The sequence below is a fragment of the Bombina bombina genome, chromosome 7 (assembly GCF_027579735.1).
Source record: "Bombina bombina isolate aBomBom1 chromosome 7, aBomBom1.pri, whole genome shotgun sequence".
Taxonomy (NCBI): domain Eukaryota; kingdom Metazoa; phylum Chordata; class Amphibia; order Anura; family Bombinatoridae; genus Bombina; species Bombina bombina.
In genome coordinates, this window is record NC_069505.1 from 382,621,105 (window position 1) to 382,635,551 (window position 14,447).

The 14,447-nt window shown below is 36.2% G+C and overlaps 1 protein-coding gene across 1 annotated transcript in view; it reads right to left on the reverse strand.

Moving 5' to 3' along the window:
- Positions 1 to 14,447, reverse strand: part of DOCK3 (dedicator of cytokinesis 3) — a 924,676-nt gene that overhangs the window by 128,966 nt on the left and 781,263 nt on the right. The window contains exon 40 of the mRNA XM_053721106.1: positions 439 to 580. Within this exon, the coding sequence (XP_053577081.1) occupies positions 439 to 580 (142 nt within the window). The remainder of the gene's footprint in view (positions 1 to 438; positions 581 to 14,447) is intronic.

Genomic DNA, 14,447 nt, shown 5'->3' on the forward strand with positions numbered 1-14,447 from the left:
GCGGGACCCGCCCGGCCACGCCCCATCGCGGCAACACCCGCCCGGCCACGCCCCTCGCGACGCCCGGCCACGCCCCTCGCGACGCTCCCGTCGGCCACAAACAGCTGTGAGGTCTGGGGAGCGCGTTGCCGCTTCTCACGGAGCAGACCTCACAGCTGTTGAGTAGCTCGCGCTCCCTATCTCACAGCTGCTTGTATGCTGTGTACCTCGCGCTCTGTCAGCTGTCAGCTAGCCGAGGTGCGCGAGAATAGAATCTAAGGCCAAGTGTTTGTCTGTACTGCGCATGACGGCTTCAGACAAACACTTGTCTTTTATAATATAGGATATGCATACATAAGTATATCTATCTACCTCATTTAATCAATCTTATTATTACACTCCCTACTCTATCAACGTGTATAAATGCAACACAAATACAATACACACTGTTTAGGATACATTGGGAGTCACTCTGAAGAATGGTGTCGTCAGGGTGGTTCAGATGTTGCATTGCAATGGCCTGTGGGAACTCATTCAGCATCCTTTGTTGAAATGCCTCCAATCGCTCGTAATCATGGCCCCGGCAAACAAATTCCTTATTCTGTAGAGATACAGTAACTCATTAGAAGGTTGTAAGCATACATTATGGGAGGACTGCAAATGCATCACTCAACCCTGAGATAATTCAATGTGCAAGTAAGGGAACCTTGTGAGTAAGAGGGTGATCCGGATGTGTATAAGTGCACTACTTATGCATAGTTGATCAGGAGGTATATAAGAGGAGTATATATGCAACAATGGTCAGGTGCCTAAGGGCACCATATAAAAAACGATCATTTAGATCAGATTGTATGAGGCGCAGTCAAGGGAGCACCAAGTTGTTGATTAGGTGTATAAAGGCAGTGCACAGGGAAGAGTGACCAGGAAGTGTGTAAGGGCACCACATGGACAAACGTGATCAGTTGTGTAAGGGCACCACATGGGCAAGCGTGATCAGTAGGTGTGTAAGGGCAGCACATAGGCAAGAGTGATCAGTAGGTGTGTAACGGCAGCACATAGGCAAGCGTGATCAGTAGGTGTGTAAGGGCAGCACATAGACAAGAGTGATCAGTAGGTGTGTAACGGCAGCACATAGGCAAGCGTGATCAGTAGGTGTGTAAGGGCAGCACATAGGCAAGTGTGATCAGTAGGTTTGTAAGGGCAGCACATAGGCAAGTGTGATCAGTAGGTGTGTAAGGGCAGCACATAGGCAAGAGTGATCAGTAGGTGTGTAAGGGCAACACATAGGCAAGAGTGATCAGTAGGTGTGTAAGGGCAGCACATAGGCAAGAGTGATCAGTAGGTGTGTAAGGGCAGCACATAGGTATAAGTGATCTTGAGGTGTGTAAAGCACCAAGGACAAAAGTAAGGCCAGTTGAATGCTTGGTTGTATTGGTAGAGGTATTTGCAGCAGAAATAGTAAGGTTCTTATGCCACTTTACAGATCATTAGTTAGGCCTCATCATGAGTATTGTGTGCAGTGCTGGAGGCCATATCTTCAGAAGGATATAAACAAACTTGAATCTGTGCAAAGGAGGGCTACCAAAATGGTACATGTTCTAAAAAATAAAATGTACCAGGAGAGGCTCAGTGACCTAAATATGTATAGCTTAGAGGACAGAAGGGAAAGAGGTGATATGATAGCAACTTGCAAGTATATTAACCCCTTAGTTACCAGACCATTTTCCAATTTTCTTACCGTTAAGGACCAGGACTATTTTTAAATTTCTGCTGTGTTTCCTCTTACTCATTTACTGTACCCACACATATTATATACAGTTTTTCTCGCCATTAAAAGGACTTCCTAAAGATACCATTATTTTTATCATATCACATAATTTACTATAAAAAAATTATAAAATATGATGAAACAATGGAAAAAAAACACTTATTCTAAATTTGATCCCCAAAATTTGTTACACATCTACAACCACCAGAAAACACCCATGCTAAATAGTTTCTAAATTTTGTCCTGAGTTTAGAAATACCCAATGTTTACATGTTCTTTGCTTTTTTTGCAAGTTATAGGGCAATAAGTACAAGTAGCACTTTTGGGGAAAGAAGTAAGGGTGCTAGAAAAGCTTAAGATACCCCTAAAAAAGCTTGATTAAAAACAAAAATTGACCGGGGACTTGAATAGACTATATATAAATTTTATAAAAATCAGATTAGAGAAACATAAATTTAAAAACAGCATACATAAAAATAATATATTTAAAAGGGACAACCCGGGTTGTAATTCTATCCTTTTCTATCCCCTGGCGGATAGCACCAACAGAGGTTGCATGCTGAGCAATAAGAGCAATCTCCAACTGTTATTCAAGCATTAAGAAACGGACCGGACAACAAAAGTTAAATAGACCGAAGCCCACGGAGGCTCTGGTTGGCTGGGAGAGACGGGCCCTTGATTCAGGAACTGTGACGTCAGACGCTGAGATCTCGAGGAACATCCGCGAAGCACACTGAGCAGAGATCGACTACCGGTAAAGTGTTATCACAAACACAAGACGTTTAACTTGCTTAATTTCAGATAAAGTGCAGAGGCTTATACCTGCAAATAATTAATAGACCGGTTATCAAGAGTCTTTACAGTTTTTACAGACTTGACATTTGAAACCAAAGATAGACACTATCCGATATACGGCAATGTCCTGAGGAATGACCTTTTTAATATAATAGTATCTACCACTGCACTCTGGTATCTTTATATACATTGTTTCACTGATAAAAGTGTAATTGTGAAGTTATAGGGAGACGTCCCTTTTAAATATATTATTTTTATGTATGCTGTTTTTAAATTTATGTTTGTCTAATCTGATTTTTATAAAATTTATATATAGTCTATTCAAGTCCCCGGTCAATTTTTGTTTTTAATCAAGCTTTTTTAGGGGTATCTTAAGCTTTTCTAGCGCCCTTACTTCTTTCCCCAAATTTGCCTCATTTTTATTTATAACAGTCTGAAGGATCTGTTATTTAGTTAAGGTGTTTGATACCCTACACTTAGCGCACTTCAATTACTCACCACTACAAGTAGCACTTTGCTATTCCCAAAACATTTTTTTTTTTTTCAAAATAAGCGATAGTTACATTGTAGCACTGATATCTGTCAGGAATCCCTGAATAACCCTTCACATGTATATATTATTTTAGTAGACAACCCAAAGTATTGATCTAGGCCCATTTTGGTATATTTCATACCACCATTTCACCGCTAAATGTGATCAAATAAAAAAAATGTTAACTTTTTCACTAACTTTAGGTTTCTCACTGAAATCATTTACAAACAGCTTGTTCATATGTTTTATGGCACAAATGGTTGTAAATGCTTCTCTGGGATCTCTTTGTTCAGAAATAGCAGACATATATGGCTTTGGCATTGCTTTTTGGTAATTAGAAGGCCGCTAAATGCCGCTGCGCACTACACTTGTATTATGCCCAGCAGTGAAGGGGTTAAACAGGTATCTTGTAGGGAGCTTTTAGAGTTAATTTTAGCTTTAGTGTAGTGTAGTAGACAACCCAAAGTATTGATCTAGACCCATTTTGGTATATTTTATGCCACCATTTCACCGCCAAATGCGATCAAATAAAACAAATTGTTAACTTTTTCCCTAACTTTAGGTTTCTCACTGAAATTATTTACAAACAGATTGTGCAATTATGGCACAAATGTTTGTAAATGCTTCTCTGGGATCCCCTTTGATTAGAAATAGCAGACATATATGGCTTTGGCATTGCTTTTTGGTAATTAGAAGGCCACTAAATGCTGCTGCGCACCACACTTGTATTATGCCCAGCAGTGAAGGGGTTAATTAGGAAGCTTGCCGGGTTAATTTTAGCTTTAGTGTAGAGATCAGCCTCCCACCTGACACATCCTACCCCCTGTTCCCTCCCTGACCCCTCTCAAACAGCTCTCTTCCCTCCCCCACCTCACAATTGTCACTGCCATCTTAAGTACTGGCAGTAACTCCGCCAGTACTAAAATAAAAGGCGTTATTTTTTTCTTTAATGTTTTTTTTTTAATATATATTCTGCAGTGTTGGATCCCCCCTTAGCCCCCAACCTCCCTGATCCCCCCCAAACAGCTCTCTAACTTGCCCCCTCTACCTATTTGCCGCCATCTTGGGTACTGGCAGCTGTCTGCCAGTACCCAGTTTGCCTACAAAATTGAGGTTTTATTTATCGTTTTGCCCTTTTTCTGTAGTTTAGCTGCCCCTCTCAATACCCTCCCCCTCCCAGATCCCTTTCCCAAGATTTATTCCCCCTCCCTCCTTCCTTCTCCCTCCTTCCTTTATACTGTACATACATATGAATTTGTAGCATGCACGCTCCCAACATGCTCGGGCATGCCCCGTCCCCTCGCACACGCTCCCGGGCTCTGCGGCGCACTCCAGGAACAGAAAGAGGAACTCAGTCACACAGAAAAAAAGTTGCTGCCATAGATTTTATAGAGAGACTAAAAACATGCTGTAAGCGGCAGGCAGTGTCTGGCCCATCAAGGAGCACAATCCTGATAGATAGGATATACAGCAGTGCTTTATTAGCTCTGTCTGCTCAACTTTTCTTCGATATCAATCTGCAACAATGCATTGTATGAAAATGCATTTACAGTTCTGATGATATATTTTCAGTCTCTAAGTTCCCTTAGAAAGCGTGTGAAAAGCACCGGTGTCGTCCTTAGCTCTCATCCGGCTGGCCGTGTCTCTTTACAGCCCGCACGCTTGATACGTGACTTCCTCCTTTGCTTTTAGTGCTCCAGGTGCCCCGTGGGTGTCCTTAATGAATGGTAGTGAACTGACCAAAAAATACCCAGACCGGCTTAAACGGGTACAAATAAAAGAAGGTGCTTTATTAAAAAAACTGTTAAAAAATCACAAAAGACCACTAGCAAGTAAGCAGCTACTGACATAGTAAAAACTGAGGCTACGGATGATGTTTGAGCCGGTCTGGGTATTTTTTGGTTAGGAAGAGGAACTGCTTCAACGATGAACTGCCCACCCGCCTCCCTCCCACCTACCAATGATCTGCACCATCGGTGTGCTTAAAAAGGGTATTGCAGGATGCCTCGATATTGAGGCATCACTGCAATATCCTGAAAGTGTCTGGAAGCGATCGCTCTAGTGTAATGAGCCGTAATCCTCTCAGGAGGCTGGTGTCCCACTTTCTCATAAGCCAGAAAGACAAGGAAGACGTGGTGGCCTTCCGCCCCCTGCATCTACCCACATAAATGACAAACAAAAAATGAAGATTGTCTGAATTACTTAGAAGCCTGAAGGTAAAACTTCAAAGCACGAACCACATCCAGATAGTGAAGCAAACATTCGCTGAAGAAGGATTGGGACACAAGGAAGGAACAACAATCTCTTGATTGATGTTATGCTCTGACATCACCTTAGGAAGGAAACCTAACCTAGTACGTAAAATCCCCTTTTTTGCAGGAAAAACAGGGTAAGGTAGGTCACACTGTAAAGCTGAGATCTCAGTGACTCTGAGAGCAGAGGCAATGGCTAGTAGAAACAAAACCAAGATAACAGTTTAATGTCAACAGTATGCATGGGCTCAAACAGAACCTGCTGCAAAACACGAAGAAGATTGAGACTCCAAGGCGGAGTCACAAATCTAAACACAGGTCTGATCCTAGTCAGAGCCTTAACAAAGAACTGCAAAGCTCAGCTAATCTTTTTTGCAGCAACACCGACAGGGCCAATATCTGTCCCTTTAGCGAACTGGCAGATAGACCCTTCTCCAAACCATCCTGGAGAAAACATAAAATTCTGGCAACATTTACCTTATGCCAAGAAAAACCACACTCCTCACACCAGTGCAGGTAAGTTCGCCATACCTCACGGTACATGCGCAGAGTAACCGGCTTACGAACTTGAAACAAAGTGTCTATGACACTCTCAAACAATCCTCTCCTGGCTAGGACTAAGCGTTCAACCATATATCACCCCAACCATATATCACCAGAAATCACTGTGTTCAACCAAATAGTTTGCCAACAAATAGACAAAATACTGAAAGAATGGTCAAGTCACAATCGGCTAGATTTAGAGTTGGGCGGTAGCCGTCAAAACCAGCGTTAGAGGCTCCTAAACGCTGGTTTTTACCGCCCTCTGGTATTTGGAGTCAGTCAGGAAAGGGTCTAACGCTCACTTTCCAGCCGCGACTTTTCCATACCGCAGATCCCCCTACGCCATTTGCGTATCCTATCTTTTCAATGGGATCTTTCTAACGCCGGTATTTAGAGTCGTGGCTGAAGTGAGCGTTAGAAATCTAACGACAAAACTCCAGCCGCAGAAAAAAAACAGGAGTTAAGAGCTTTCTGGGCTAACGCCAGTTTATAAAGCTCTTAACTACTGTGCTCTAAAGTACACTAACACCCATAAACTACCTATGTACCCCTAAACCGAGGTCCCTCAACATCGCCGCCACTCTATTAAATTTTGTAACCCCTAATCTGCCGCTCCGTACACCGCCGCCAGCTAAGTTATCCCTATGTACCCCTAATCTGCTGCCCCTAATACCACCGACACCTATATTATATTTATTAACCCCTAATCTGCCCCCCCAACGTCGCCGCCACCTACCCACACTTATTAACCCCTAATCTGCCGAGCGGACCGCACCGCTACTATAATAAAGCTATTAACCCCTAATCCGCCTCACTCCCGCCTCAATAACCCTATAATAAATAGTATTAACCCCTAATCTGCCCTCCCTAACATCGCCGACACCTAACTTCAAGCATTAACCCCTAATCTGTCGACCGGAGCTCACCGCTACTATAATAAATTTTTTAACCCCTAAAGCTAATTCTAACCCTAACCCTAACACCCCCCTAAGTTAAATATAATTTTTATCTAAGGAAATAAATTAACTCTTATTAAATAAATTATTCCTATTTAAAGCTAAATACTTACCTGTAAAATAAATCCTAATATAGCTACAATATAAATTAAAATTATATTGTAGCTATTTTAGGATTAATATTTATTTTACAGGCAACTTTGTAATTATTTTAACCAGGTACAATAGCTAAAATAGTTAAAATAATTACAAAATTACCTGTAAAATAAATCCTAACCTAAGTTACAATTAAACCTAACACTACACTATCAATAAATAAATTAAATTAAATACCTACAATTATCTACAATTAAACCTAACACTACACTATCAATAAATTAATTAAATACAATACCTACAAATAACTACAATTAAATAAACTAACTAAAGTACAAAAAATAAAAAAGAACTAAGTTACAAAAAATAAAAAAATATTTACAAACATTAGAAAAATATTACAACAATTTTAAACTAATTACACCTACTCTAAGCCCCCTAATAAAATAACAAAGACCCCAAAAATAAAAAAATGCCCTACCCTATTCTAAATTAAAAAAGTTCAAAGCTCTTTTACCTTACCAGCCCTGAAAAGGGCCATTTGCGGGGCATGCCCCAAAGAATTCAGCTCTTTTGCCTGTAAAAAAAAAATACAATACCCCCCCCCAACATTACAACCCACCACCCACATACCCCTAATCTAACCCAAACCCCCCTTAAATAAACCTAACACTAAGCCCCTGAAGATCTTCCTACCTTATCTTCACCATGCCAGGTTCACCGATCCGTCCTCAGAAGTCTTGATCCAAGCCTCCGAAGTGTTGATCCAAGCCCAAGCGGGGGCTGAAGAGTGACGTCCATCCTCCGGCTGAAGTCTTGATCCAAGCGGGCAGAAGAGGACATCCGGACCGGCAAACATCTTCTTCCAAGCCGCATCTTCTATGTTCTTCAATCCGATGACGACCGGCTGATCTTGAAGACCTCCAGCGCGGATCCATCCATCTTCACCGACGACTTCCCGACGAATGACGGTTCCTTTAAGGGACGTCATCCAAGATGGCGTCCCTCGAATTCCGATTGGCTGATAGGATTCTATCAGCCAATCGGAATTAAGGTAGGAAAATTCTGATTGGCTGATGGAATCAGCCAATCAGATTCAAGTTCAATCTGATTGGCTGATCGGATCAGCCAATCGGATTGAACTTGAATCTGATTGGCTGATGGAATTTTCCTACCTTAATTCCGATTGGCTGATAGAATCCTATCAGCCAATCGGAATTCGAGGGACGCCATCTTGGATGACGTCCCTTAAAGGAACTGTCATTCGTCGGGAAGTCGTCTGTGAAGATGGATGGATCCGCGCTGGAGGTCTTGAAGAATTTTATTAAAAATTATATTTATTAAAATTTAATAAATAACTATTAAAATAAAATTAATATAAACTGCTCTATATAACTTTGATTAGTGTGTTAAAAAGGGGAATCGATTGGAAGATTATGCCTATTTTTTAAATTTCTATATTAATTTATAGAAATTTTTTTTTAAATTTCTTTAAAATTTCTTTTTATTTTAAAATTGAATACTAGTGTAGAAAGGGGGTCAAATGAAAATCTATGTTTAATCCTTTTGGGTGTTTGGTCTCTAACTCATATATCCATTTATATTCTAATTTTAAAAGCTCATTTTGTACATCACCACCTCTCCAATCTGGGTTCAGTTTATCAATGGCTATGTATTTAAAATGATTTAGATTACAATTGTTGCAAGTTAAAAAATGTTTTGGTACAGGGAGATCTTCATTTCTTTTTTCTGTGGCATTTTCTATTGATAAAATGTGTTCTCTCACTCTTTCTCTAACGGGTCTTGTAGATTCTCCTATATATTGTTTTCCACATTTGCAGTTGATAAGGTAGATAATATTTCTGTCTGTACATCTTATTAAGGATTTAATTTCATATTCTTTACCAGTAACATTTGAAGAGAATTTTTTCTTTTTCTCAGAGTGTCTGCATGCTTTACAAGCTAGACATGGAAAAAAACCTTTTAGGTCTTTACCCAGAAGATCTTTATCATTTTTCTTATGTATTTTCCTTCTTAAATCTGTTGGTGCTAATTTATTTTTTAGGTTATCCGCTCTTCTATAGACTATATTTGGAGCTTCACCTATCACACCTTTTAATTTCTCATCTAGTTTTAAAATATTCCAATGTTTCTTTATGATCCTCTCTATTTCCTTATGATTGTTACTATATTGGGTAACTAATGGCACAAATGGTTTCTTTTCTTTTTTTATTATTTCTTTCTTTGACCCTTGTATAATGTCTATTCTGTTTATCTGTTGTATTCTACTGATCTCCTTATTAATAGCGTCACTTTTATAACCCCTCTCTGTGAATTTATTTTTAAGGATAGTGGACTGGTCAAGATAATCTTTTTCATTAGTACAATTTTTTCTTATACGTAATATTTGTCCCTTTGGTATATTATTTTTCCATGTATGTAAATGACAGCTTTTTGCGTGTATATAGTTAGTACTGTGTTTTTGTGTTAATTTTATTATTCTCAATAAAAATTTCTAAATCCAGAAATATTATCTTTTCTTTACTCATCTCGTGTGTGAAATTTAAATTCATATCATTTTCATTCATCTTATTAAAAAAGGACTCAAACTGGGATTTACTACCTCTCCATATCAGTAGTATATCATCTATGTATCTTTTGAAGGAGACCAGGTTCGCTCCAATTGCTGTATTTATTAAAAAATCGGTTTCCCAAGAACCCATAAAAAGATTTGCGTAACTAGGAGCGAACCTGGTCCCCATCGCGGTACCACAGATCTGATCATAGAAATTATCCTCATAGTAAAAATAATTGTGCGTTAAAATAAATTTAATACTCTCTAAAATAAAATTTCTATGTTGTGCTATTAGTTCATTATCATTTTCCAGATATTGTTCTACTGCTCTTAAACCGTCTCTGTGTCGTATACATGTGTAAAGTGACGTTACGTCACATGTAACAAGCCACATGTTTTCATCCCATGTAATATGTTCTAAGAGTCTGATTACACTTGTTGAATCTTTAAGATAGCTGTCCAATTTTGTTACATATTTTTGTAGATAGAGATCGACATATTCCGACAGGTTTGAAGTTAATGACCCTATACCTGATACTATTGGTCGACCCGGGGGATCTATTATAGATTTATGAATTTTGGGTAGAATATAAAATAAAGGAATTTTCGGATATTGTGGTAAAATATATTCTAATTCTTTATCATTTAAAATGCCATTATTTTTCGCTTCTGAAAGAATCATTTTTAGTTCTAGTTTATAGAAGCTAGTTGGATTTCTTACACATTTTTTATACGTTTTGGTGTCATCTATAAGATTTCTACATATTTTATCATAGTGTTCTTTATTGAGTATAACTATTCCCCCTCCTTTGTCTGCAGGTTTGATAACTATCTCTTTATTTTGTTCCAAAGTGTCTAGTGCCTCTCTTTCTCTTTTGTTTAAATTATAATCATTCCGATTCAATTTTGGTTCTTTCATTTTCTTTAAGTCATCTGTTACCAACTTCTCAAAGGTTTCTAGAAAGGGGCCTTTTTCGTGTTTAGGATAGAATGTTGATTTCTTTTTGAGGCCTGACTGTTTTATTTTATTTGTCTGTTGGATATTCTCTTCTATAATTGTTTTTTCAACTGGTGTTTTTGAAAAAAATCTCTTTAAAGTAAGCGATCTGATGTATTTTTGCACGTCTATATAAGTATTAAATTTATTAATTTTCTTACTGGGAGCAAAGGATAAACCTTTGCTTAAAACTTCATTTTGTTCTCGACTTAAACTTATTTTACTTAAATTGTAAATCCCTTTATAACTTATATTTTCATTGGTCGACTCTTCTTGTGGTCCTAATGTACTCTTTTCTATTGGGTTTTTATATTTAGAATTTTCTACTTTTTTTTCTTGTCTTTTGGTTTTACATAATAGTTTTCCTCTTGATCCTCTCTTTCTGATTCCTTTCTCTTTCTTTGATTCCTGTTTTCCCTCTCTGGGGGTATTGGTTCTCTGGTCATTTGTCCTACTTCTAAAAAATCTCTTTTATCTGTATATACTTCTTGATTGCCTTTGTTTACCCTATTTTCTGTATCTAAATGTCTCAATGGTTCAAACCTATTATAGGATTCATAATTTCCATTCCCATTTTGTCTTGGTTTATTTTGGGGCTGAAAATTCCTATATTCATTATCTTGTCTATCGTAATTCCTAAAATATACGTTCCTATTTTCATAATAGTGAAATCTTCTATTATTATGATCACTATCCCAATGATTATAATGACTTCTTTGTCTTTCATTTGCTGGATAGATATTTTGTCTATAATTGTATTGATTTTCATAATTTTTGTTATATCTATTAGTCCTATTATCACTTCCATACTCTTTGGAGTTATGATACTCACTTTGCCTAGTGTCTCTGATACCTTTGTGAGGTGCAGATATTTTATTTCTATGTTGGTTCATCTTATCAGTGTTTATTTGGAAATGATCAGTGGATGGTTATGGTGAGATATTCTCCAAGGTGTGTTACCATTCCGTTCTTGATCTATTTCTATTTCACTAACAGTGGCAGAGTTTTTAACTCCACTTTTTTCTATAGATCTGTTTGTTCTCCAAAATGTGTACTAAAATATTTGTTTCCCTCTATTCTTTCAAATTGTTTATAATCCTCTCTATCTCTTTCAAATTTTTTCTTTTTTATATCTATTAATTCTTTTTTAGTCTTATTCATCATTTCTTTTATCTTTAATTCCTTTTCCAGATATTCTTTGTCTAATTTGTATTTTTGCAACTGTAACTCTAGTTCATTAATATCATTACCTAATTTAATTAATGTATCTCCTCTATATTCTTTTATTAATTCCATTAGTTTTATAGAGGCATTTTCTAAAATGTCTCTCCATTTCTTAATAAATGTTTCATCTTCCACTTTAAAGGAATAAATTAATTAATAAATTTAATACTTATATAGACGTGCAAAAATACATCAGATCGCTTACTTTAAAGAGATTTTTTTCAAAAACACCAGTTGAAAAAACAATTATAGAAGAGAATATCCAACAGACAAATAAAATAAAACAGTCAGGCCTCAAAAAGAAATCAACATTCTATCCTAAACACGAAAAAGGCCCCTTTCTAGAAACCTTTGAGAAGTTGGTAACAGATGACTTAAAGAAAATGAAAGAACCAAAATTGAATCGGAATGATTATAATTTAAACAAAAGAGAAAGAGAGGCACTAGACACTTTGGAACAAAATAAAGAGATAGTTATCAAACCTGCAGACAAAGGAGGGGGAATAGTTATACTCAATAAAGAACACTATGATAAAATATGTAGAAATCTTATAGATGACACCAAAACGTATAAAAAATGTGTAAGAAATCCAACTAGCTTCTATAAACTAGAACTAAAAATGATTCTTTCAGAAGCGAAAAATAATGGCATTTTAAATGATAAAGAATTAGAATATCTTTTACCACAATATCCGAAAATTCCTTTATTTTATATTCTACCCAAAATTCATAAATCTATAATAGATCCCCCAGGTCGACCAATAGTATCAGGTATAGGGTCATTAACTTCAAACCTGTCGGAATATGTCGATCTCTATCTACAAAAATATGTAACAAAATTGGACAGCTATCTTAAAGATTCAACAAGTGTAATCAGACTCTTAGAACATATTACATGGGATGAAAACATGTGGCTTGTTACATGTGACGTAACGTCACTTTACACATGTATACGACACAGAGACGGTTTAAGAGCAGTAGAACAATATCTGGAAAATGATAATGAACTAATAGCACAACATAGAAATTTTATTTTAGAGAGTATTAAATTTATTTTAACGCACAATTATTTTTACTATGAGGATAATTTCTATGATCAGATCTGTGGTACCGCGATGGGGACCAGGTTCGCTCCTAGTTACGCAAATCTTTTTATGGGTTCTTGGGAAACCGATTTTTTAATAAATACAGCAATTGGAGCGAACCTGGTCTCCTTCAAAAGATACATAGATGATATACTACTGATATGGAGAGGCAGTAAATCCCAGTTTGAGTCCTTTTTTAATAAGATGAATGAAAATGATATGAATTTAAATTTCACACACGAGATGAGTAAAGAAAAGATAATATTTCTGGATTTAGAAATTTTTATTGAGAATAATAAAATTAACACAAAAACACATTTTAAACCAGTCGACAGTAATAACTATATACACGCAAAAAGCTGTCATTTACATACATGGAAAAATAATATACCAAAGGGACAAATATTACGTATAAGAAAAAATTGTACTAATGAAAAAGATTATCTTGACCAGTCCACTATCCTTAAAAATAAATTCACAGAGAGGGGTTATAAAAGTGACGCTATTAATAAGGAGATCAGTAGAATACAACAGATAAACAGAATAGACATTATACAAGGGTCAAAGAAAGAAATAATAAAAAAAAGAAAAGAAACCATTTGTGCCATTAGTTACCCAATATAGTAACAATCATAAGGAAATAGAGAGGATCATAAAGAAACATTGGAATATTTTAAAACTAGATGAGAAATTAAAAGGTGTGATAGGTGAAGCTCCAAATATAGTCTATAGAAGAGCGGATAACCTAAAAAATAAATTAGCACCAACAGATTTAAGAAGGAAAATACATAAGAAAAATGATAAAGATCTTCTGGGTAAAGACCTAAAAGGTTTTTTTCCATGTCTAGCTTGTAAAGCATGCAGACACTCTGAGAAAAAGAAAAAATTCTCTTCAAATGTTACTGGTAAAGAATATGAAAGTAAATCCTTAATAAGATGTACAGACAGAAATATTATCTACCTTATCAACTGCAAATGTGGAAAACAATATATAGGAGAATCTACAAGACCCGTTAGAGAAAGAGTGAGAGAACACATTTTATCAATAGAAAATGCCACAGAAAAAAGAAATGAAGATCTCCCTGTATCAAAACATTTTTTAACTTGCAACAATTGTAATCTAAAGCATTTTAAATACATAGCCATTGATAAACTGAACCCAGATTGGAGAGGTGGTGATGTACAAAATGAGCTTTTAAAATTAGAATATAAATGGATATATGAGTTAGAGACCAAACACCCAAAAGGATTAAACATAGATTTTCATTTGACCCCCATTCTACACTAGTATTCAATTTTAAAATAAAAAGAAATTTTAAAGAAATTTAAAAAAAAAATTCTATAAATTAATATAGAAATTTAAAAAATAGGCATAATCTTCCAATCGATTCCCCTTTTTAACACACTAATCAAAGTTATATAGAGCAGTTTATATTAATTTTATTTTAATAGTTATTTATTACATTTTAATAAATATATTTTATTTAATATTATAAAGATTATTAAAGATTTTTATGTCAGACCATTAGTTACATCATTTTGAACAACCACCAAAATGGTAGACACATAAATTAAATTAAATATTAGTTATTCATAATTAGTCAAAATCCATAAACAATGCTAATTATAGAAATCCATACTCATA